The following is a 26418-nucleotide window of genomic DNA, read 5'->3' on the forward strand; positions in this document are numbered from 1 at the left end:
TACATTTAGGAAGCACATGAAACTGCAGAAACTGAAATCCGGAGCTTAAAAGAAAACAAATTACTGGAGAAAATCACCAGGTCAGGAAACTTCTGTGGAGGGAAGTGAGGAGAGGGGACAATTCAGGTCAAGACCTTGCACTTTGACAATTGAGTATTTATTCCATCAGTTTACGTTAAACAAAGAGAATAAGTTTGTCATAGTATCAATTTCTGCAAAGCCAGTTTAATGTTCTGAACCATTACATTAAGGTTTCATACAGAAAAACTAATGAAACCAAGATCTGAGACATTGCAAATGAGTAAATAGAAAGGCATGTTTGGGGTTGGAATGGTGAGAACATTAGGAAAATGAATGGCTTTGAAAAGCGCACAAAATCTTGTGCATTTGGTGCTGATCTCATTTGAAAGAGTGCATCTTGGACAATGTAGCTTTCCTTCGAGGTCAAACTCTAGAGCAGCCATTTTCAATGGGGGCCATCTGGGCCCCTGGTGGCAACAGCACATTTAAGTAAAAGCCTTATTTTGTTTTCACCACATTTTGTGTAACATAAATATTTTTTATGTCGTCATTAGTACAAAAAAGTACAGAAGAAACCAAAACTTGACTGCTTGCAGGGGGCCCATAAACTTTGAGCAGAGTCCGAGGTGGGGGGGGGGCATACCCAAAAAAGGATTGAGAATGGCTGCTCGAGATCATGCACTTAGATTGACACTGGGGTACTGAAGGCACAGTGTTCTAATTTCATGGCAAGTGCTTTCTTAATTGAATTAAGATGCCATGGATGAGGTCACGTCTTCATCACACAGGACATCGCAGATGGTAAACTTTGGTTCAGTTGACAATGTCTTCAGATATTTGGACTTTGTAGAAACTCACAATTAAATCCTGAGTAATGGATGGATAGCAAACACTCCCCCTTGCTTCCATTGGCAGAATGTTTATTTTTAAATCTTATGTTGAATCATCTTGGAAAACTTTCGAGCTGAATAGTGAAGCTGTGCAAACTGCTGAATCTGAATCAGGTTTATTGTCATAAACGTGTGTCATGAAAAGTGTTGTTTTGCGGCAGCAGTGTGGTGCAGAACAAGGTGCAAAAATTACTATAAAATTACAATTCCGTAAATATAAGGTTTTTTAAAAATATAATTAACAAGTAGTGCAAAAAAGTGAGGTAGTGTCCATAGAACATTACAGCAGAGTACAGGCCCATGAGATTGTACTGACCCATATAAAACTACCAAATGTGCTGAACACAAACTGGTGATTACAAACACCTTATTTCACCAGAAAAAAAAAGCAGCAAGTCTCCTGGCATCATCCACGCTCCAAACATTAGCACCTCATTGACTACATCATCGTACGATCTCAAGACCAACAAGATGTACTGATAACAAGAGCTGTTACTGGTGCCGATGAGTGCTGGACAGAGCATCAGTTCATCTTGTCCACCATGAGAATGAAGATTCGGCCTAAAAGGAAACATCAAAATCGAACACTGTTAAGAAATTCAATGTTGACATTTTTCAAGACATCAACCAAGAACAAAAGTTTCAACAATATCTCCAAGAACAACTGCCTCAACAAATCCCACCATCTAGAAGAACACTGGAATTGATTGAAGAATGCTATCATCACCTCCTGCAAAGAAACAATTGGGTTCAGGACAAGAAAAAACATCAGGATTGATTCAATGATAATGGCAAACTACTCCAACAACTCATCGACAAAAAGAGAAAAGCTTTCATTATCTTACAAAATGACCAACAATTGGCTACCAAAAGGAAACGCTATCAGGAATGCAAGGCTGCAGTCCAGAAGAGCACCCGAAACCTGAAAAATCAATGGCGGAGGAAGGAAGCTCAGGAAATCCAACAATGAGCAGATGCAAATGTCACTCGAGGCTTTTTTAACACAACTAAAAATTTTTGGCCCATCTACTCAGGATGAAGTTCCTCTCAAAAGCAAAGATGGTTTAACCATCCTGACGAGCAATGTTTTTTTTTATTTTTTTTTATTTTTCACACTGTGAACCTTATCAATCAAAATACATACAAACATTTCCCTCTTAAATATACACAGTGGCATTTTCTCCCATTTTCCCCCCCTACCTTCCCTCCCTCCTTCCCACCCCCCTCCAAACCATTAAACGTTCAACATATACAATACAATAAAACCATTAAACAATGTCATCACACAATGAAAATAAACAAGAAAATTGTGTCATCTACTTTTACACACTGGATCAAGTCATTTTGTCTTCTTATCATTTTAGGGGGTGGAGGTCCAAGGCAAGTCCTCTCTGTTGTGTTCCATGTTCAGTTCCCAAATTTGTTCAAATAATGTGACTTTATTTTTTAAATTATATGTTATTTTTTTCCAATGGAATACATTTATTCATTTCTATGTACCATTGCTGTACTCTCAGGCTCTCTTCTGATTTCCAAGCTGACATTATACATTTTTTTGCTACAGCTAAGGCTATCATAATAAATCTTTTTTGCGCTTCATTCAGTTTGAGGCCTAATTCTTTACTTCTTATATTACTTAGAAGAAAGATCTCTGGAGTTTTTGGTATGTTGCTTTTTGTGATTTTATTTAATACCTGATTTAGATCTTCCCAAAACATTTTCACTTTCTCACATACCCAAATTGCATGTACTGTTGTTCTCATTTCCTTCTTACAGTGAAAATATCTATCTGATACTGTTGGATCCCATTTATTTAACTTTTGGGGAGTGATATATAGCCTGTGTAACCAATTATACTATATCATGCGTAACCTTGTGTTTATTATATTCTTCATAGTTCCAGAGTTTAACTTTTCCCATATTTCATTTTTTATCTTTATGTTTAAATCGTTTTCCCACTTTTGTTTGGGTTTATAGCTTATTTCATCATTTTCCTTCTCTTGCAGCTTGATGTACATGTTCATTATAAATCTTTTAATTATCATTGTGTCTGTAATCACATATTCAAAGCTGCTTCCTTCTGGTAATCTCAGTCTGCTTTCCAATTTGTCCTTTAAGTAGGTTTTCAGTTGGTGACATGCAAACATTGTACCTTGAGTTATTCCATATTTGTACTTCATTTGTTCAAATGTTAATAAATTATTTCCCAAAAAACAATTTTCTATTCTTTTAATTCTTTTTCTCTCCCATTCTCTAAAGGAAAGGTTATCTATTGTAAAAGGGATTAGTTGATTTTGCATCAATAATAATTTTATAGTTGGTAATTTGTTTTTTTCCTTTTTAAGTGAATCTTCTTCCATGTATTGAGTAAATGATGCAGTACTGGTGAACTTTTATATTGCACCAGCTTTTCATCCCATTTATAAAGTATATGTTCCGGTACCTTCTCCCCTATTTTATCTAGCTCTATCTTAGTCCAATCTGATTTTTCTCTTGTCTGATAAAAATCTGATAAATACCTTAATTGTGCTGCTCTATAATAATTTTTAAAATTTGGTAACTGCAAACCACCTTGTTAGTACCACTCTGTTAATTTATCTAACACTACCCTCGGTTTCCCCCCTTTCCATAAGAATTTCCTTATTATTCTCTTTAGTTCATTGAAGAATTTCTCTATTAAGGGAATTGGTAACGATTGAAATAAATATTGCATCCTTGGGAAGACATTCATTTTAATGCAATTTACCCTCCCTATCAGTGTTAGTGGTAATTTTTTCCAATGTTCTAAGACTTCCTGTAATTTCTTCATTAATGGCTGATAATTTAATTTGTACAGGTGGCTTAAATTATTATCTAATCTAATACCTAGGTATCGGATTGCTTGTGTTTGCCATTTAAATGGTGATTTTTTAAAAATTCTACATAATCCGCATTACTCATTGGCATCGCTTCACTTTTATTTTCGTTGATCTTGTACCCCGATGTTTCTCCATATTCTTTCAATTTCTTATGTAGTTCTTTTATTGATATTTCTGGTTCTGTTAAGTATACTATGATGTCATCTGCAAATAAACTGATTTTATACTCCTTCTCCTTTATTTTTATCCCTTTTATTTTATTTTCTGTTTTTATCTGTTCTGCCAATGGTTCTATTGCGAAAGCGAACAGTGAGGGAGATAGTGGACATCCCTGCCTAGTTGCTCTACTTAATTTAAATTGGTTTGATACATATCCATTTACTGTCACCTTCACCAATGGTCCATTATATAATGCTTTAATCCAATTAATATATTTTTCTGGTAGGTTGAACCTCTGTAATACTTTAAATAAATAATTCCATTCTACCCTGTCAAAGGCTTTTTCTGCATCTAAAGCAACAGGCACTGTTGGCATCTTATTTCCTTGAACTGCAAGAATTAAATTAATAAATTTACAGACATTATCTGCTCTTCGTCTTTTCTTAATAAATCCAGTTTGATCTTGTTTTACTATTTTTGGTACACAGTCAGCCAATCTGTTTGCTAATAATTTTGCTATTATCTTAAATCTGAATTAAGTAGAGATATTGGTCTATATGATGCTGGTGTTAGTGGATCCTTTCCCATCTTTGGTATTACTGTAATTATTGCTGTCTTACATGAATCTGGCAAGTTTTGTGTTTCTTCTATCTGGTTCATTACTTCCAGGAGAGGAGGAATTAATAACTCTTTAAATGTTTTATAGAATTCTATTGGGAATCCATCCTCTCCTGATGTTTTATTGTTTGGCAGCTTTTTTAATATATCCTGTATTTCCTCTATTTCAAATGGTTTTATCAGCTTGTTTTGCTCTTCTTCTTGCAATTTCGGCAGTTCAATTTAACTAAAAACTCTTCTATTTTGTCTTGTTTCCCCTCATTCTCAGTTTGGTATAATTGTTCATAAAATTCCTTAAATTCCTCATTAATCTCCATTGGATTATATGTAATTTGTTTGTCCTTTTTCCTTGATGCCAATACAGTTCTTTTAGCTTGTTCTGTTTTAAGTTGCCAGGCTAATATTTTGTGCGTTTTTTCTCCTAGCTCATAATACTTTTGCTTTATTTTCATTATGTTCTTCTCTACCTTATATGTTTGTAATGTTTCATATTTTTTTTTGTCTGCCAATTCTCTTCTTTTTGTTATATCTTCCCTGTGGCTAGTTCTTTTTCTGTACTTACTATCTCCCTTTCCAATTGTTCTATTTCCCGATTGTAGTCATTTTTCATCTTAGTTACATAACTTATTATCTGCCCTCTAATGAAGGCTTTCATTGCATCCCATAATATAAATTTGTCTTTCACTGATTCCGTATTTATTTCAAAGTACATTTTAATTTGGCATTCAATAAATTCTTTAAATTCCTGTCTTTTAAGTAGCATGGAGTTTAATCTCCATCTATATGTTCTTGATGGGATGTCCTCCAGTTCTATTGCTAATAACAGGGGTGAGTGATCAGATAGCAATCTAGCTTTATATTCAGTTTTCCTAACTCTCCCTTGAATATGGGCCAACAACAAAAACATATCAATCGTTGAGTATGTTTTATGCCTACTCGAATAATATGAGTATTCCTTCTCCCTTGTGTGCTGCCTCCTCCATATATCCATAAGTTTCATTTCCTGCATTGATTTAACCATAAATTTGGCCACTTTATTCTTTTTGCTAGTCTTTTGTCCAGTTTTATCCAACAATGGGTCCAAATTAAGGTTAAAATCCCCTCCTATCAATATATTCCCCTGCGTATCTACAATCATCAAAAAAATACTTGCATAAACTTTTGATGCTCTTCATTAGGTGCATATATATAGATCAAATTCCACAATTCTGAATATCTGACACTTTATCATTACATACCTCCCTGCTGGATCTATTATTTCCTCTTCTATTTTGATTGGTACATTTTTATTTATTAATATAGCTACACCTCTGGCTTTTGAATTATTTGATGCTGCCGCTACGTGCCTTACCCAGTCTCTCCTTAATTTATTATGTTCCACTTTAGTTAGATGCGTATCCTGCACAAATGCTATCTCTATTTTTTCTTTTTGCAGGAAATTTAATAGCCTTTTTTGTTTAATTTGGTTATGTATTCCATTAATATTTATAGTCATATAGTTCAACATGACCATCTCATATTCTGTTTATACCTCATTTCCGTTTCCTCACTACCACCTTCCCCCTTTTCCCCATTTTCATCTCTCATTTTTCCCTTTTTGAACTCAATGTATGACAACACTTTTAAAACATAAAATACTTCAACAACTCCCACATTCAATATTACCTTAACCCCCAAATGTCCCCCCCTTCTCTGAGTTGCCCCTTGTCCCTTGCCAGTCAACCACAACTCCCCTCTCCATTTGGATTGCGAACCCACTCGCAAGCGTCAACTGATTTCACAGTGACTGTTGTTCTCTCCCACCCAACCCCCTCCAGAAAAGACTTTTATCTTCACATTTAACAAAGCTCACCCTCTTTTCTTCTCTTTTTACCCTCTCCCTTACTTCCCTTTTCTTTCCCTTCTTTAGTTCTTACTTATACATTATTTTTACATCTTTATATGCAGTTTGTCGTCGTTCTTCATTCTTGTTACATCTCTTCATCTCTCTTTCTGTCCTGCAGGGATTCTGCAAATTTTCGTGCTTTCTCCGGATCTGAGAACAGTCAGTTTTGCTCCCCCGGATAACTATTCTAAGCACTGCTGGATATCTTAACATAAATTTATAGCCTTTTTTCCATAGGGTCGATTTTGCTGTGTTAACATCCTTCCTCTTCGTTAGGAGTTCAAAACTTGTGTCTGGGTAAAAAAAAAAAAAAAAAATTTTGACCCTTGTACTCTAATGGTTTTTTGTCTTCTCTAATTTTATTCCTTGCCTTCTCCAATATGTTTTCTCTTGTCGTGTGTCTCAGAAATTCTACTAAAACAGATCTTGGTTTTTGTTGTGACTGTGGTTTCGGGGCTAATGTTCTATGTGCCCTTTCTATTTCCATTCCTTCCTGTATTTCTGGCATTCCCAGGACTTTTGGGATCCATTCTTTTATAAATTCTTTCATATTTGTGCCTTCATCTTCCTTTAGGCCCACTATCTTTATGTTATTTCGCCTACTATAATTTTCCATTATATCCATCTTCTGAACTAACAACTCTTGTGACTCTTTAACTTTTTTGTCACTGACTTCCAATTTTCTTCTTAAGTCATTCACTTCCATTTCTACAGCCGTTTCTCGTTCTTCCACATTTTCTAATCTTTTCCTTATTTCTGTCATGACCAGCTCTATTCTACTCACTTTTTCTTCTGTAGTTTTCATTTTTCTTTTCATTTCACTAAATTCTAATGTCAACCATTCTTTTAATGCTCTCATTTGTTCTTTAAAAAAAATTAATCTATATACTGTCCATCCATTTTCCTTTCTATTCCTCTGTGCAGAGCTTGGTCTTCTTCTTCCTCTTCTTCTGTGTCTGCAACTGTGTTTGTGTCTTCTACTTCTCTTCCTTGTATCTGTGTCTCTTCTGACTTTCTTGTTGAGCTGCTTGCCTCACTTTGCTGGGCATCTTCTTGCATGGCTTCTTGCTGTTGGTCCTCTTTTTCTAGGCTAGTCATCTGTTGGGCCTCCTGTTGCTGTTCTTCTTTCCTATCACTCCCTTTCCTATCACTTTCCTCTTCTTCCAGCTGAGAGCCCTGATGTCGGACATCCCTCAGCTGGTCGCGCTGTGTTAGTTCGCTCCTCAGCTGGGTCCCTCTCCTGTGGGTGTTTTCTTTTTCCTTAGTGTGCGCAGTTTCGCGCCTCTGTTTGGCTCAGAGCCATTTTTGCCGTCCAATGGTCGGGAAGTCACAACACTATAGGGTTGTCACCAACCTTGGGGAGCGGGCTCTTTTCTCCACGATGGCTCCCTGTTTCTTCATGCAGGTAAGGCCTTCTCCTTTCTCTTCCGGCACCTTTTCTTCTTTTTTTCCCCATTGTTTTTACTTTTTCTTTCTTGGGTGCCATTTTCTTTCTTTTCTCCACAACTTTATCTTTTATTTGTTGTGTTTTGTGTTTCTTGAACTTTGTATTTTCTTCACTTTATTTCTTCTTTTCTGGAGAGGGCTGGTATTCTCTTACCGGCCACTACTCCATCACCTGACTCCTCCCACGAGCAATGTTGACATCAAATTTTGATGGAGAAAGCACTTTGAAACTCTTCTAAATCAAACCATCTCATTTGACAGGAATGTGATTATCAACATTCCAAAACAACCCATTGACAACTCCTAAGCAAAATACCAGCACTTGAAGAAGTAAAAGTGACCATCAAAGCCTTGAAAAACAATAAGGCTGCTGGACCCAATGAAATACCAGCTGAGGTCTACAAAAACTGGAAGTAACCCTCTTCATTACCAACTGCATCTAGATAAATGAAGATGTACTAGCAGACTTTAGAGTAGTGGTTCTCAACCTTTTTCCTTCCATTCACATATCACTTTAAGTATTCAGTGCTCTGTGATTAGTAAGGGATTGCTTAAGGTGGTATGTGGGTGGGATGGGAAGGTTGAGAACCACTGCTCTAGGTCCAATTGTTGATGAAATATTTTGCTTGAGAAAAATTGTCATTTGCCCATTTTCTTTAGAGTTATGAAACCGTGCACATAGTGAGTCAATTAGGTACGATTAAAACAGTGGTTTTCAAACTTTTTCTTTTTCTTAAAGTGGTATGTGAGTAGAAGGAAAAAGGTTGAGAACCACTGCTTTAGAGACTCAGCAATCGTTACCATCAACCAAAGGAAAAGCAATTGTTCCGAATGTGGAAACTATCGTGGAATTTCCCTGTTAGCAATAGCAGGAAAGATCCTTACCTGCATTTTTTTTTAATTTTTTATTTTTCACACCATAAACCACATTGACCATGATACATACATTTTCCTTTTCAAATATATACAGTGTCATTTTCTCCCCCCTCCCTCCTCCCATCCCACCCTCCCTACCTCCCCCCCATCCATTTAAAGTACAAAATCTAAGATACATTAAACCAGTCAAACAATGTTGTCATTCAATAAAAATAAACAAGAAATTCCACTGAGTCAATTCTTTTCATTTCCTTCTCCTTTCGTTAATTTAGGTAGTGAATGTCCCCGGTAGGTTTTCTCTATTGTGTTTCATGTAAGGCTCCCATATTTGTTCAAATATTTCCATATTATTTCTTAAACTATATGTTATTTTTTCTAATGGAATACATTTATTCATTTCTATATATCATTGTTGTATTTTCAAATTATCTTCCAATTTCCTGGTTGACATAATACATTTTTTTGCTACGGCTAGAGCTATCTTAACAAATCTTTTTTGTGCACCATCCAAATCAATTCCAAATTCGTTGTTTTTTATGTTACTTAGGAGGAAAATCTCTGGATTTTTTGGTATATTGTTTTCTGTAATTTTATTTAATATTTGGTTTAGATCTTCCCAAAATTTTTCTACTTTCTCACATGTCCAGATTGCATGAATTGTTGTTCCCATTTCTTTTTTACATCGAAAACATCTATCAGATACTGTTGGGTCCCATTTATTTAACTTTTGAGGTGTAATGTATAGTCTGTGTATCCAGTTATATTGTATCATACAAAACCTCGTATTTATTGTATTTCTCATCGTTCCAGAACATAATTTCTCCCATGTTTCCTTTTTTATCATTATATTTAAATCTTGTTCCCATTTTTGTTTAGTTTTACCATTTGTTTCCTCATTCTCCTTTTCTTGCAGTTTAATATACATATTTGTTGTAAATCTTTTGATTATCATTGTATCTGTAATCACATATTCAAAGTAACTTCCCTCTGATAACTTCAGACTGCTTCCTAATTTGTCCTTCAAGTAGGATCTCAATTGGTAATATGCCAGCACTGTATCTTGAGTTATATTGTATTTATCTTTCATTTGTTCAAAGGATAATAATCTATTTCCTGATAAACAATTTTCTATTCTTTTGATCCCTTTTTTCTCCCATTCTCTAAAGGAAAGGTTATCTATTGTAAAAGGGAGTAACTTATTTTGCATCAATATTAGTTTTGGTAATTGGTAATTTGTTTTATTCCTTTCTACATGAATCTTTTTCCAAATATTGAGTAGATGATGTAATACTGGAGAACTCCTACGTTGTACCAATTTTTCGTCCCATTTATATAATATGTGTTCAGGTATCTTTTCCCCTATTTTATCTAATTCTACTCTAGTCCAATCTGGCTTTTCCCTTGTTTGATAAAAATCTGATAGGTATCTTAATTGTGCGGCTCTATAATAATTTTAAAGTTTGGCAGTTGTAAGCCTCCTTGTTTATACCATTCAGTTAATTTATCTTGTGCTATCCTCGGTTTCCCCCCTTTCCATAAAAATTTCCTTATTATTTTCTTTAACTCCTTGAAGGATTTTTCTGTCAAGTGTATTGGCAATGCCTGGAATAGGTATAATATCCTTGGGAAAATGTTCATTTTAATACAGTTTATCCTTCCTATTAGTGTTAATGGTAAATCTTTCCAATGCTCTAAATCGTCCTGTAATTTTTTCATTAGTGGATAATAATTGAGTTTATATAGATGGCTGAGATTTTTATTTATTTGTATACCTAGGTATCTTATTGCTTGCATTTGCCATCTGAATGGAAATTTACAAATATTGTCTGTTGTGCGTCTTTTTTTAATAAATCCAGTTTGGTCTAGATTTACCATTTTAGGTACATACTCTGCTAATCTGTTTGCTAATAGTTTAGCTATTATCTTATAATCTGTGTTAAGTAATGATATTGGTCTATATGATGCTGGTGCGAGTGGATCTTTCCCTTGCTTTGGTATTACTGTAATTATTGCTGTTTTACATGAGTCTGGTAAGCTTTGTGTTTTATCACTCTGGTTGATTACTTCCAGGAGGGGAGGAATTAATAAATCTTTAAATGTTTTATAGAATTCTATTGGGAATCCATCCTCTCCTAGTGTTTTATTATTTGGTAATTTTTTTTTATTATCTCTTGTATTTCTACTATTTCAAATGGTTCTGTTAATTTATTTTGTTCCTCTATTTGTAATTTTGGTAGTTCAATTTTGGTTAAAAATTCATCTATTTTCCCTTCTTTCCCTTTGTTTTCAGTTTGGTATAATTGTTCATAGAATTCTCTAAAGTTTTCCTTGATCTCCGTTGGATTATATGTGATTTGTTTGTCTTTTTTCCTTGATGCCAATACCATTTTCTTAGCTTGTTCTGTCTTAAGCTGCCATGCTAGAATTTTGTGTGTTTTTTCCCCTAATTCATAATATTTCTGTTTTGTCTTCAATATGTTCTTCTCCACCTTATAAGTTTGTAGTATTTCATATTTTATTTTTTTATCTGCCAATTCTCTTCTTTTAGTTGTATCTTCCTTCATTGCTAATTCTTTTTCTATATTTACTATTTCCCTTTCTAACTGCTCTGTTTCCTGATTATAGTCCTTCTTCATCTTGGTTACATAACTTATTATTTGCCCTCTAATGAACGCTTTCATTGCATCCCATAGTATAAACTTATCTTTCACTGATTCCGTATTTATTTCAAAGTACATTTTAATTTGCCTTTCAATTAATTCTCTAAAATCCTGCCTTTTAAGTAGCATGGAGTTTAATCTCCATCTATACATTCTTGGAGGGATGTCCTCTAACTCTATTGTCAATATCAAGGGTGAATGGTCCGATAATATTCTAGCTTTATATTCTGTTTTTCTTACTCTATCTTGCATACGAGCTGATAACAAAAATAGGTCTATTCTTGAGTATGTTTTATGTCTACCCGAGTAATATGAATATTCCTTTTCATTTGGGTGTTGTTTCCTCCATATATCCAAAAGTTGCATTTCTTCCATCGATTTAATTATAAATTTGGTTACTTTGTTCTTTCTGTTAATTTTTTTCCCAGTTTTGTCTATATTTGAATCCAAATTCAGGTTGAAATCCCCTCCTATTAATATGTTCCCTTGCGTATCTGCTATCTTCAAGAAAATATCTTGCAAAAACTTTTGATCTTCTTCGTTAGGTGAATATACATTGAGTAGATTCCAAAACTCCGAATATATCTGACATTTTATCATTACATATCTCCCTGCTGGATCTATTATTTCCTCTTCTATTTTAATTGGCACATTTTTACTAATTAATATAGCTACTCCTCTTGCTTTTGAATTATACGACGCTGCTGTTACATGTCCTACCCAATTCTCTTTAATTTCTTGTGCTCCAATTCAGTTAAATGTGTTTCTTGCACAAATGCTATATCATTTTTTTCTTTTTTCAGTAAATTTAGCAGTTTCTTCCTTTTAATTTGGTTATGTATTCCATTAATATTTAAAGTCATATAGTTCAGCATAGCCATTTCATATTTTGTTTATCTTCCGTTTCCATTTCTCCATCATCACCTTTCCTTCTTATCCATTTCTGCTTTCTTGTTTTGAACACTTTATAAGACAACATTTCTAAAACATCAAACATTTTCCTTATTCTCCTATTTAAAACTTCTTTAACCCCATTCTCCCCTCCCCCTCCTGAGTTGCCCTTTATCCCTTGTCGGGCAACCACATCTCCCCTCTCCATTTGGATTTGCGAATTCACTCGCAAGCGTCAACTGATTTTGTAGTGACCGTAACTCCTCCCCACCCAGCCCCCCCAGAAAAGATTTCAATTTTCATATGTAACAAAGGTCACTCTTTTAATTCCCTCCTTATTCCCTCTATTCCCTTTCCCTCACTTATTAATTCTTATCTATACTCTATATATTTTCCTCTAAATACGGATACATTCATGTATACACACTGTATATATATATATATATATATATATATATATATATATACACACACATATACCTCTTTACACACATACATATAGATCGTGGTCATTTTTACTCTCATTACATGTCTTCATCTCTCTGCTTGTTTTGTAGTTGTTCTGCAAATTTCCTTGCTTCCTCTGGATCCGAGAATAGTCTGTTTTGTTGCCCGGAATAACTATTATAAGTACCGCTGGGTACTTTAACATAAATTTATATCCTTTTTTCCATAAGATCATTTTTGCTGTATTGAACTCTTTGCTCTTCTTCAGGAGTTCAAAACTTATGTCTGGATAGAAAAATTTTTTTTGACCTTTGTATTCCAGTGGCTTTTTGTCTTCTCTTACTTTCTTCATTGCTTTCTCCAATATATTTTCTCTTGTTGTATATCTTAAGAATTTTACTAAAATGGATCTTGGTTTTTGCTGCGGTTGTGTTTTCGGGGCTAATGTTCTATGTGCCCTCTCTATTTCCATTTCTTCCTGTAATTCTGGTCTTCCTAGGACCCTGGGGATCCAATCTTTTATAAATTCTCTCATATTCTTGCCTTCTTCATCTTCCTTAAGGCCCACTATCTTTATATTATTTCTTCTATTATAGTTTTCTATTATATCTATCTTCTGAGCTAACAGCTCATGTGCCTCTTTAACTTTTTTATTAGATTCTTCTAATTTCTCTTTTAATTCCTCTACTTCCATTTCTACAATTATTTCTCGTTCTTCCATATTTTCCACTCTTTTTCCTATCTCTGACATGGTCATTTCCATTTTGTTCATTTTTTCTTCTGCATTCTTAATTCTTCTTTTTATCTCATTAAATTCTTGTAATTGCCATTCTTTCACTGATTCCATATATTATTTAAAAAAGATACATCCATTGTCTTGCCTTTCTCTTCTTCTTCCACCTCTTTCTGTTCTTCTTCTTCTTCCTCTGGATTGACCATTGTTGTTTCCTTGTTTTCTTTTTACCCTCTTCTTTCTTGTTGTCGTTATTGTCTGTGTTCTGCACCTGCTGCTGTGCCTCAGGTGTCTCTCTCAGCTGTGGAGATCGACTCCGCAGCTGTTCCCCCCTCCCGTCAGTGTGTTTTTTTTTCATGCGCGGTTGCACAATTTTACTCGGCTCTGTGAGCCATTTTTGTAGTCCCGAGCCCGGGACTTCCACTGACCTGAGGGAGCGGGCTTCTCTCTCTGTGGCGGGCCTCTCCGGACAGATAAGGCCTTCACCTTCTTCTTCCGACATTCTTTCTTCCTCTTTTCTTCCCGTTGTTTTCGACTTTTGTCTCTTTGCTGCCATTTTCTTCTCACCTTTATTTTTACTTTATTATAAATTTTAATCTTGTACCTTTGTGCTTTGTGTGTTTTTTTTAAACTTTTCGGGAGAGGGCTGGAATTCCCTGACCAGCCACTACTCCATCACGTGACTCCTCACGATCCTTACCTGCATCATGAATAACCGGCTCAAGCCTTTAGCCAAGAATATCCTTCCAGAGACATCACATGGAGCAATTGACACGATCTTCACAGTGTGACAACTGCAAGAAAAATGTTGTGAACAACTTCAACCTTTGTATATGGCATTCATTGACCTCACCAAAGCCTTTTCCTCAGTCTCAATCCAATTCCTATGGGATATCCACCTTGGATGTCCTGAAAAGTACATTTGAATCCTGAATCTCCTCCAACAATGGCCTGTTTGCCATAGTCATGGTCAGTAACAGTAGCAGTGAGCTTTTTCAAATCAAATCTGGAGTAAAACAGGGATGTGTGATTTGCCCCAACTTTGTTCACCATCTTTATAGCAGCAATCATTTAAAAAAATGTGAATGTTGGAAATGTCAATGGAAGACAGGACTGATGGATTATCTGAAATTGTTGAATTTGAAGCGCTGAGTTCTGGATGATGCAATGAGCCAGATCAGATACTGTCTGCAAGCTTGCTCTGTGTTTCACTGTCACTAAGATAATTGACACAAAATCTGTGAAAGTTTGTGCTGACAGCTTTGACATTGACACTAACATAGTTGGCAAACAGCAAGATATTATTTAGAAACTAGGTTGTAGACTGAATCGTAGTCAAGGACATTAATAATGGTTATTAACACATTTTCCTTTATATTAGATAAAAATAAGATTTGAATAATGTACAAACAATATAATAAAGGTATTAAAGTAGTTCTCACAATTTTAACCCATGATGAAATCCATTGTGCTTTCTGTAACAGTTTGTTTGTCTCTTTGTATAAATATACATAAATTTCAAAATCGGATAGCAGTAGAGACTGCTGCCTATTCTCCAAGATGTATCATATGAAATAAAGTCTGTGAAGCAAGACTTGAGGTGTTTGGCCAGGAAGATGGGAAGAAGTGAGGGCATTAAAGAAGTACAAAGTTTTGAAGAAATTAAAGATAAAATAAAACAAAAGCTGAAATTGGAGACATCCTGGGTTTGACTGCTGGTGAGAATTCTTGGTTAATAGCTTTAGTTTTAGTCAATAGTTGTACATTGTACATTATCTGTGGTGTTTGTGTCTACACACACACACACACACACACACACACACACACACACACACACACACACACACACACACACACACACACACACACACACACACACACACACACACACACACACACACACACACAGGAGATCCTATTGTCCCTATGGTATCTCCAGCTGAGACAGTAATGAAAGAAACTGGTAATGATCAGTGGGCAGTCACGTTTAGTAGTGATTTGTATGAATGATCTCAGGGACAGTGGCCATATGGAGGATTTTTTAATCTAGCAAAAATTCAAACTTGGTGGGATAAAACATGAGATGTGGACAGAGACTCTCGATGAGATTTGGATTATATGTTAATGGTGGGATATGTCTAAGTGGTACCAATCTCCCAAAACTAAAAGGGAAAAAGAAGGGTCAACAACCCTGAGGTGGCTAAGTGTCTCTTGATCCACATCAATTCTCTTTAACCATTGCTGCTACCTGACAGAATGATGTATTACTGGCACACCCCCTTTCACACTGTGCTCAGACTGGCACTTTATCCCAATAATTAACTGCCAATCTACCAGTTAACTTGCCAGTGTGAACAATTGTGAATCGGTACGCAGGCGTCAGATCACCCTAGGGATGGACCGCCTTGGTAGGGTGTATCATCCCCAGGGTGATCTGACATGTGTTTGCTGATTAGCCCAGTGTGGAAAGGACATGGGCTATTCTGCGACAAATTGACGCTTTGATGACGTACTTGTGTGCATGCAGGAACCTGAAGGAAACAAAAGATTAAAAAGGTATAAACTTTGTATTCAATTTACTAAATTCCGATCAATGCATTATAATCTTGTATTTAAACAAAATTAATCATGGCTAATTAAAACATAATTAAGCATTATGTACAGCACAGTATTGAGCCCTTCAGCCCATGATGTTGTGCCGACCTATATAAACCTACTCCAATATCAGAAAATCATAGCAGGAATAAAACACACATGAATAAGAGTTTGGGAAAATATTCACACAATTTAATAAAACATACACGCACAATTTATAAAGGTCCATGAGAAAGTGGTAGCAGCAATAAAACAGGGGTGCAGTGTTCATTGTTAGGTGCCAGAACTCACCAAAAACAGCTACAAGGAGGTGCTGGAGCTGCTCCCTGAGGCGAGCATGGGAAAGTCACAGTGGGGATGAAATACATGAGCGTGTGCACGCCCATAAACAAACACACAAAATGAAGTGGGTACATACAACAATCAAGGATAGATAGTTATGTCTGTGAGAGATAGAGGGAAGGGAGAAAGTAAAGAAAGGACTGTAGCACTCATGGAGGGGTTTCTCTGCCTCATGGAATTCTGGGAGAAATAGCAAATGGAGTTTAATCTGGACAAGTGTGAGGTGGTGCATTTTGGCAGGACAAATCGAAAAGCTGAGTACAGGGTTAACAGTCAGATAATGAAGAGCATGGATGAGCAGAGGGACCTTGGGGTTCAAGGTAGTTGCTCAGGTTGATAGGATAGTTAAAAAAGCCTATGGAATTCTGGGCTTCATTAATAGGGGGATTGTGTATAAGAGTAAAAAAGTCATGTTGCAGCTTTTTAAGTCTCTTGTGAGAACACATTTGGAATATTGTGCCCAGTTCTGGTCATCTCATTATAGGAAGGATGTGGAAGTTATGGAAAGGGTGCAGAGGAAATTAACCAGCATGTTGCCTGGATTGGAGGGCGTGTCTTATGAGGCAAGGTTGGCTAAGTTGAGACTTTTCTCTTTGGACTATAGAAGGAGAAGAGGCGACTTGATCGAGGTCTACAAATTATGAGAGGCATAGATAGATTGGACAGCTAATACCTGTTTCCAAGGGTGGGAATAACAACCACTAGAGGACACATATAAGATTAAGGAGGGAGAAAAGTATAGGGGAGACATCAGGGGTAAGTTTTTTACACAGGGAGTTGTTGAGGCCTGGAATGCAATGCCAGGAGTGGTGGTGGAGGCTGAAACATTAGGGGCCATTAAAACACTATTAGATAGGCACATAGACGAAAGGAAAGTAGAGGGTTATAGGGTAGGGAGGGTTTAGCATTTTTATATGGTTCGGCACAACATGGAGGGCCGAAGGGCCTGTACAGTGCTGTACTGTTTTAATGTTAATGTTAAATAATCCCATTCTGATGCCACAGGGATCCATGAGGGATCTATGGTACAGGTGATTATGATTAAGTTGTCCAGCAATATGAAAGAGAATCCCCAAATTCAAATTCAAGTTGGGGATAAAATGATATCAGCTTTAGAGGTTATCAGTGCCACTAGGTCAGTGGTTAAGTAATCCCTTACTAAGTACAGAGCAGCTATAACATCCTTTGCCATAGGTGCTCAGTGGTTAGTAAGGGATAACTTAAGGCGGAATGTGAGTGGGAACAAAAAAAAGGTTGAGAACCACTGCACTGTCTTCTGTACCCCCCTCTATGGAGCTCACACCTCGTCATGCTAATATTAGCACCGTTGGTATTGTCGGTATCTCTATGATGCAGCCATTATCTACTCCTGTTTCTGTTCATTTAATAGGAACCTTGTCTCAGGACTCCATTATTATATCTCAAACGACACCCATCCCCTTATTAGGTTGGCAAGCTTTGTGAAAGTGAGGAGCCACTGTTTACTGTACAGCCCAAGGAATGTTTTTAGAAATACCATAAAGTTCAGCATATCAACTTGCAAGTTTATTAATTACTGATAAGCCAACTTGCTGGTCTGTGCTGTTTTGTTGGCAACTATAAGCTAATCCTTGCCAATCTACTATAGATTTAACTTTACCAACTAGTTTCTACTGACCCTGACTTAGTTTATCTTTTCTGTTTGATTGGGCTTTCTAAGGGAGTCAATGTTGCATGGCATGGTGTACCCAGTCACCCACTTCGATGTATGAGGAAATTGCAAAGTCCCACATTAATTGCCCAGAGGTCTAACAGCTTTAAAAATATTTTATGAACTAGAAGGATTAGGACTACAAGTAAAATTGAATGATTATTAAAATAGCTATACCAGTGGTTTTCAAATTGCACCCCAAACTCATGTTCCACCTGAAGCAATCCCCATGCCGTAAGTACTCTGTGATTAGTAAGGGATTGCTTCAGGTGGTATGTGGGTGGAAAGAAAAAGGTTGAAAACCACTGTTTTAATCGTCCCTAATTGACTCATTATGTGCATAGTTTCATAACTCCAAAGGAAATGGGCCAATGACAATTTTCTCAAGCAAAATATTTCAGTAACAAATAGACCTCGAGCAATGGTTCTCAACCTTCCTTCCCACTCACATCCCCAGCAATCCCTTACCAATCACAGAGAACTTATGGCATAGGGATTACTTAAGATGGAATGTGAGTTGGGGGGTGGGGGACAGTTTGAAAACCACTGACCTATACAAACAAAACTGTGCCCTGTATATTACACGAATGATCCAGTCACTTTTTTTCAGCTGCAAATGTGGAACATGATTCAACGACTCACCTCACAGCACAATGGCAACATCTGTTAAGCTTCTCCTACTCTGCTTCACTGATCAAGAAGGATATGTGTGGGTAGGAGAGTGACAGCTGACTGCCCTGTTCCAATACCAATACCCTCCTGTTACTCAATCCTTACAACCTTGTACTAACTGCAGAGCTCAAGAAACACAGCTACCAGAAAAGAGTCAACTACCATCTGGTTTTTATCTTAATCGCGCCCTTCATAAAGGGCATTGATGTCAGTGCACCTCACAAAGGGGAGTGATGTAAGTGCGTTTCATAAAGGGGAGTGATCTCAGCATGCTTCATAAAGGGGATTGCTGTCAACGTGCCTCATAAAGGGGAGTGAAGTTAGCTGCCATCATTGTATCTCTGGCAACATGCCAGCAGGGAAGCAACGTGCTTCGTCAACCCATGCAGGTCTGCAAACATGGGCTTCTCCTGGGCAAAGAAGGTGAGCCCCCACCATTCTGTGCTGGCCACTCGGTGCAATGATTCTGCCTGTCCAGCTGTGCGGCTGCTCGGTCTGCCATATCACCCTCCCCCCCCACCCCAGAATCGTTGCACGGCTGCAATGTCACAACGTCGGGTATTGTAGGAGGGTGTCCCTGCATCCCTGGTGCTTGGGAGATGGGACATGCACAGATTCAGCAATGTCCATCTGTCTGTCTCATGTAAAAAGTTCTGGTCGACCACTAATGTCCAATAACACCATAGATCCATTGTGCTGCAGCAGTTTATAAGGCCCCTTGTAAGTTTGCTGTAGGAGTGTAGCATGGGATGGACGTTGAATAAAGATGTAAGAAGTAGAGTCGAGAGCAGCAGGAATATGTGTAGGCTGTGATCCATGACGAGTTGCTAGAACCAGAACCAAGGAACCCATCTTGTTTCTTAGTTCTTGGAATTTCTTTGTAACCAAGGATCTATCTTTGGCTGGAGAAGGAGTGATGTCTGTTGGTACTAGGAGTGGAGCACCATAAACTAATTCTGCTGAATAGCTCTCCAGGATGTCGTTCTAATAGCCAACAGCACCCATGGTAACTCATCTGCCCTCTAAGGCCTGTTAAGTCTTGCCTGCAAGGCTTGTTTCAGATGCTGGTGGAAACATTCCACTAGCCCATTAGCCTGCGGGTGGTACGCCGTAGTATGGTTTAATTGCGTACCAGAAAGTTTCACCAGGTTTGCTCACAAGATTGAAGTAAACTGAGTTCCCCTGTCAGAGGTTAGATTGACTGGTACTCCAAATCGAGCAACCCAGGTCGAGAGAAAAGTCTGAGCACACGTTTCAGCCATGATGTCCATATTGGTGTAGCTTCCAGCCAGTGGATAAAATGATCAACCATTGTTAGTATATACTGTTGACTTTTGTCACAGGCAGTGAGCCCACAATGTCTATGTCTACATGTTGAAACCTTTGAGTCATAGGTGGAAATTTTTGAAGCAGTGCTCAGATGTGCTGTTAGACCTTAGCTGCCTGGCAGGAGAGGCATGTTCATGCCCAGTGAGTGACGTGCTTCCTTAAGCCATGCCAGATATATTTTGAAGACGCAAGCTTGACGGTTGTTTGGACAGATGGATGGGAATGTGGTCAAAAGGTTTCCTCTGCCAAGACAGTGGGATGATTGGTCATGGGTGGCCAGTTGAAGTATCACAAAGTATGTTCACTTGATCGGGGCCCAATGGAGCGTCGGCTAAGAGCAGGTCTGTAATAGCTGTATGGAAAGCTTGGACTTCCTGGTCCTCTTGTTGGGCTATTGTGAGAGCCCAGAGATCCAGTCCTCCTGTAATCACATTGACCTCTGTCCTGGACAGGGCATCAGCTTCTATATTGTCGGAAATCTCCACAATTGTCTCAAATGCCACGCATAAGAGATAAATTCAGAAATATAGACTAGATGCCTCTGTTAATATGCTGACCAGGGATCCGTAATCTTGGCAAAGGCAAACGTTAGAGGCTTATGCTCAGTAAATATCTGAAATGTTTGATGGCCAGATAAAGTGCTAACAACTCCTGGTCAAAAACTCTGTACTTTAATTCGGGCGGTTGTAGGTGGCAGTTGAAAAATGCCAGGGGTTGCCAGTGACTGCTGATTTTCTGTTCAAGGACCGCCCCCATGGCAATGTCCAATGTGTCTGATGTAAGTAAAGCAGGGCGTGCACATGGGGGTGGGCCAACATGATTACCTCTGAAAGCACCTCTTTTGCTCAGTCAAATGCTTCTGTGGCCTTTGTAGGTTTGCCAGTGAGGATGTGGAACAAGGGCTTCATGATCCTGGCAGCTGCTGGGATGAACTTGTTATAAAAGTTAACCATTCCCAGGAATTCGTATAGCCCTTTAAATGTAGTGGGCTTTGGGAAGGCCCAAATAGCTGATAATTTGTCTGGAAGCGGGGTTGCGCTTGCGTTCGAAATCCTATATCTCAAAAAGTCAATTGTGTGTTTGCCAAATGCACACTTCACAAGATTAATAGGAAGGCCAAAATCCAGAAACCTCTGGAATAATTGTTGCTGGCATTGTCTGTGCTCTTGTGTTGACTCGCTGGCCACTAAGATGTCATCAAGGTAAACGAAAAGACAAATCTTTCATGATGGCGTCCATTAAATTAAACATCTGGGGCACATTCTTAAGGCTGAAAGGCATCCTAAGAAACTCAAATGGATCAAATGGAGTAATAATGGCCATTTTAGGGATGTCCTCTGGGTGGACAGGGATTTAGTGATAACCTTTTATTAAGTCTACCTTCAAGAAGATACTTTTGCCCCATTTATATAATATGTGTTCCGGTATCTTTTCCCCTATTTTATCTAATTCTAATCTCGTCCAGTCTGGTTTTTCCCTTGTTTGATAAAAATCTGATAGGTATCTTAATTGTGCGGCTCTATAATAATTTTTGAAGTTTGGCAATTGTAAGCCTCCTTGTTTATACCATTCTGTTAATTTATCTAGTGCTATCCTCGGTTTCCCCCCTCTCCATAAAAATTTCCTTATTATTTTCTTTAACTCTTTGAAGAATTTTTCTGTCAGTTGTATTGGCAATGCCTGAAATAAGTATAGTAACATAACAAACAAAGAATTTGGAATTGATTTGGAGGATGCACAAAAAAGATTTGTTAAGATAGCCCTAGCCGTAGCAAAAAAATGTATTATGTCAACCTGGAAATTGGAAGATAATTTGAAAATACAACTATGGTATATAGAAATGAATAAATGTATTCCATTAGAAAAAATAACATATAGTTTAAGAAATAATATTGAAATATTCGAACAAGTATGGGAGCCTTACATTAAATACAATAGCGAAAACCTACCGGGGACAAACATTACCTAAGTTGATGGAAGGAGAAGGAAAGAAAAGAATGGACTCAGTAGAATTTCTGGTGTATTTTTGTTGAATGACAACATTGTCTGACTGGCTTAATGCAACCTAGATTGTATACCTAAAATGGATGAGAGGGGGTGGCTTGGGAGGAGGGAGGGGGGGGAGAAAAAGTCACTGTATATGTGTGAAAAAGAAAAAGTGTATATCATGGCTAATGTGATTTATGGTGTGAAAAATAAAAAAAATTTAAAAAAAGAAGATACTTTTGCCATGGAGGTTGGTGGCAAAATCTTGAATGTACAGTATTGGGTACCTATCCAACAAAGTTGCACCATTGAGGTGTCGGAAATCTCCACAAGGTCTTAGGCTACCAGATGCTTTGGGCACCATATGGAGTGGCGATGCCCAAGGACTATAGGACCTTCGGATGATGCTTAGTTCCTCCAAAGTTTTGAACTTTTTTTTGGCCTGTAGTAACTGGTCAGGGGGAAGTCTGCATGCCTTTGAATGTAGGGGAGGGCCAGTAGTGGTTATGTAGTGCTGAACTCCATACGTGGAGAGACTAAATAGAAATCTGGTGTAAGTAGTTCAGAAAACTCTGCTAATAAGTTTGCAAAATCATCGGTGGCGAGTATTTGCACACGTAGCAGTGTTGCCAGCCGATGACCTGAAGAAAGTGGGCATGTGTGGAATGTGATGACGTGGTCCAAACGGTGCCCTTTCATGTCTACCAACAAGTAATGTGCCCTCAGGATGTCCACTCCCAAAATGGGCTGTCCTATGGCCACTAGCGTGAAAGTCCAGCAGTAAGGTGTGTTGCCTAATACCAGTTGTATTGACTTGGTACCATATCTGCTAATCGTAGTGCCACTAGCGACACGTGAGTCAACTTGAGGCAGTCAAGATTCCTGCTCGTAAGAGGATGGCGGGAAGATACTGAGCTGAGCTTCAGTGTCAACTAGCAGTTTGCATCCCGTGCACTGATCAATGACATATAACAGGCTAGTCTGGTCACCAACCACCGAGGCCATCAGTGGTGGTTGGTGTTGTCATTTCCCTGGGAGTCAACCACGTAACTGCATGGTGGCACACAGCGGTGCAGATTCCTGCCCCACTTTCTGTGGTCGAAACACCACTCACTGTTCTCCAATGGATTTTTCTTCCTCAATAGCTTGTGGAGAGCCGTAGAACTGGCAGCTGCATTGACTTGACTGTCCAAGGTGACCTGTTGAAACTTTGCCACAGGAGGCTGCAGTACCCTGTGAAGTCTGTCTGCCTCCCTTGCCACTTCCCTTGGTTTGGAGAAGTCAGCAGAAGAGAGCAGCAGGATGATGTCACGAGGGAGCCATTCCAAGAAGGCTGCCTTGAACGTTAACCAGTTGAAATGGCTGTCTGCTAATGTAAGCATGTTATTCATCAGTTCTGACGGCCTTCTGTTCCCCAAATTGTCGAGGTAGAGTTAGTGTATGCTTCTTTCCAGGTCAGACATGCCGAAAGTCATGAGGAGGTGTGCCTTAAAAGCACTATATTGACCCTCCTCGGGCAGGTTGTTGATAAAATTATATACCTTGGCAGCAGAATCTTCATCTAATGAGGTGACTATATACTAGAATTTGATGGCTTCATTTGTTCTGTTCCTACTGTGGAAGTGGGCCTCAGCCTGCTGGAACCATGGACGTGGTCTGTGAGGCCAGAAGGTGGGCAGTTTCACAGCCACCGCATTCAGCGCAGTAGTGGCATCCATACTGCAGGCTTCCTCACTATGTTTCACTGTTGGGGCTCAAAAGACGTTGAGCACCCGTCGGGGTCACCAATTTAGTGGGACTAACTGCAGAGCTCAAGAAACACAGGTTACCAGGGAAGAGTCAAATTAAGGCTTTTAATTTTAAACAATCATGCACCTCACAAAGTGGAATGATGTCAGGCACTTCATAAAGGGGAGTGATGTCAGGCACTTCATAAAGGGGAGTGATGTCAGCATGCCTCAATATGGTGATACACCACCAGCCTACCGCAGGGGGCAACTTATGTACCTGCAGAAGAGCACTGGTGGACAAGGCAACACCTGGCCGGCTGTCAATCAGCTGAACTCAATGGACCAAGCCCCACCTGGTCAGCTGCCAATCATCCTCCAGGATATAAGCTAGATCCGGCCCCTCGAGGTCAGTCTCAGAGCTTGCACAGCACTCTCACAGCCAGCTCTATAGAAGTTTATGTACAATAAAGCCTGTTGAACAGGCTTGTGTCTGCTTTCTGCTCGATAGTGCATCACAGTCACAAAGGGGAGTGATGTCAGCGCACCTCACAAAGGGGAGTGAAGTTAGCGTGCTTCATAAAGGGGAGTGATGTCAGTGCACCTCACAAAGGGGAGTGAAATTGTCTCTCTGGCAACATGCCAGCAAGGAAGCAAAGCACTTCATCAACCCACGTGGGTCTGCAAACACTGGCTTCTCCTGGGCAAAGAAGGGGCATCCCCACCATTCTGTGCTGGCTGTTCAGTGCAGTGAATCGGCCTGTCCAGCTGTGCGGCCACTCGGTCTGCCATACTTCCTTACAGTCTCTCCTTTTGGAATGATTGGATTATCAAGATTAACAATCTGATCAACATTTTAGAGCAGGTGGAGGAGTCATGTGATGGAGTAGTGGCCGGACGGTGAACTCCAGCCCTCTCCAGAAAAGTCAGAAAAAACAAAGCAAAACACAAAGGCACAGAAATAAAAATCAAAGTAAAGTGAATATAAAGGTGGAAAGAAGATGGCGACGAAAAAAGAAAAGTCGAAACCAACGGTAAGAAGAGAGGAAGAGAAGACAACGGAAGATGAAGGAAAAGGCCTTACCTGTTCGAAGAGGCCCGCGGTGGAGAGAGAAACCCGCTCCCTCAGGTCGATAGAATATGGACTACAAAAATGGCTCGCTGAGCCGAGTAAAAGTGCGCAACCGCGCATGTGCGAGGAGTCGCATGAAAAAAAACACACCGACGGGAGGGGTGACCAGCTGGGGAGTCGATCTCCACAGCCAGCAACAACAGCTGCAGAACACCTGCAGCAAGAGGAGAACACAGAAGACAACGAAAACAAGAAAGAAGAGAAGAAAAGGGCAACAAAGAAACAACAGATGGCCAACCCAGAGGAAGAAGAAGAGGAAGAGTAGAGTGAAATAGAAGAAGAAGGGAAAGGCAAGATAAAGGATTTACTTTCTCTTATTAAAGAATACATGGAGTCATTTAAAGAATGGCAAGCACAGGAATTTGATGATTTAAGAAGACGAATAAACAATACAGAAGAGAAAATGAATAAAATAGATATGACCTTATCAGAAATGGGAAAAAGAATGGACAAGGTGCAAGAACGAGAAGCAGCAGTAGAAATGGAGGTAGAGGACTTAAAAAAGAAATTAGAGGAATCTAATTTAAAAAGTTAAAGAGACACAAGAACTGTTAGCTCAGAAAATAGATATAATGGAAAATTATAACAAAAGAAATAACATAAAGATAGTGGGCCTTAAGGAAGATGAAGAAGGCAAGAATATGAGAGAGTTTATAAAAGATTGGATCTCTAGGATCCTAGGATGTCCAGAACTACAGCAAGAAATGGAAATAGAAAGGGCACATAGAGCATTGGCCTTTAAACCACAATCACAACAAAAGCCAAGATCTGTTTTAGTAAAATTCCTAAAATATACTACAAGAGAAAAGGTACTGGAGAAAACAATGGAAAAAGTAAGAGAGGACAATAAGCCACTGGAGTACAAAGGGCAAAAAATCTTCATTTATCCAGATATAAGTTTTGAACTCCTGAAGAAGAGAAAGGAGTTCAATACAGCAAAGGCGATTTTATGGAAGAAAGGGTATAAATTTATACTAAAGCATCCAGCGGTATTGAAAATATTTATTCCAGGACAACAAAACAGACTATTCTCGGATCCAGAGGAAGCACGAAAATTTGCAGAACAATTACAAAATAGACTGAGAGATGAAGACGTGTAACGAGAGTACAAAGGACTGCAAACTAAAAAGACATAAGTTTTGAGCTCCTGAAGAGGAGGAAAGAGTTCAAAACATCGAAAACGATCTTATGGAAAAAAACAACTATTCTCGGATCCAGAGGAAGCAAGGAAATTTGCAGAACAACTACAAAACAAACAGAGAGATGAAGACATGTAATAAGAGTAAAAATGACCACGATTTATATGTATGTGGGTAAAGAGGTATATGTGTGTATATGTATAATGTGCATACATGAATGTATCCGTATTTAGAGGGAAATATAGATAGTATAGACAAGAATTAATAAGGAAAGGAAAAGGAATAGAGGGTATAAGGAGGGAATTAAAAGAGTGACCTTTGT

The 26418-nt window shown here is 38.4% G+C and overlaps 1 protein-coding gene and 1 long non-coding RNA gene across 2 annotated transcripts in view; one reads left to right on the plus strand and one right to left on the minus strand.

The window, feature by feature from the left end:
• Window positions 1-1128: 1128 nt before the first annotated feature.
• LOC138748351 (uncharacterized) lies at window positions 1129-18984 on the minus strand. Its single transcript, XR_011347967.1, has 2 exons — window positions 18754-18984; window positions 1129-1472 (listed from the first exon to the last, which is right to left on the minus strand). It is a non-coding gene; the product is annotated as an uncharacterized lncRNA (long non-coding RNA).
• Window positions 18985-19079: 95 nt separating this feature from the next.
• kif13a (kinesin family member 13A) overlaps window positions 19080-26418 on the plus strand; it is a 343290-nt gene continuing 335951 nt past the window's right edge. Inside the window, exon 1 of the mRNA XM_069908320.1 lies at window positions 19080-19206. Within this exon, the coding sequence (XP_069764421.1) occupies window positions 19167-19206 (40 nt within the window). The 5' untranslated portion in view covers window positions 19080-19166. The remainder of the gene's footprint in view (window positions 19207-26418) is intronic.

The sequence above is a fragment of the Narcine bancroftii genome, chromosome 1, assembly GCF_036971445.1.
Source record: "Narcine bancroftii isolate sNarBan1 chromosome 1, sNarBan1.hap1, whole genome shotgun sequence".
NCBI classification, from domain to species: domain Eukaryota; kingdom Metazoa; phylum Chordata; class Chondrichthyes; order Torpediniformes; family Narcinidae; genus Narcine; species Narcine bancroftii.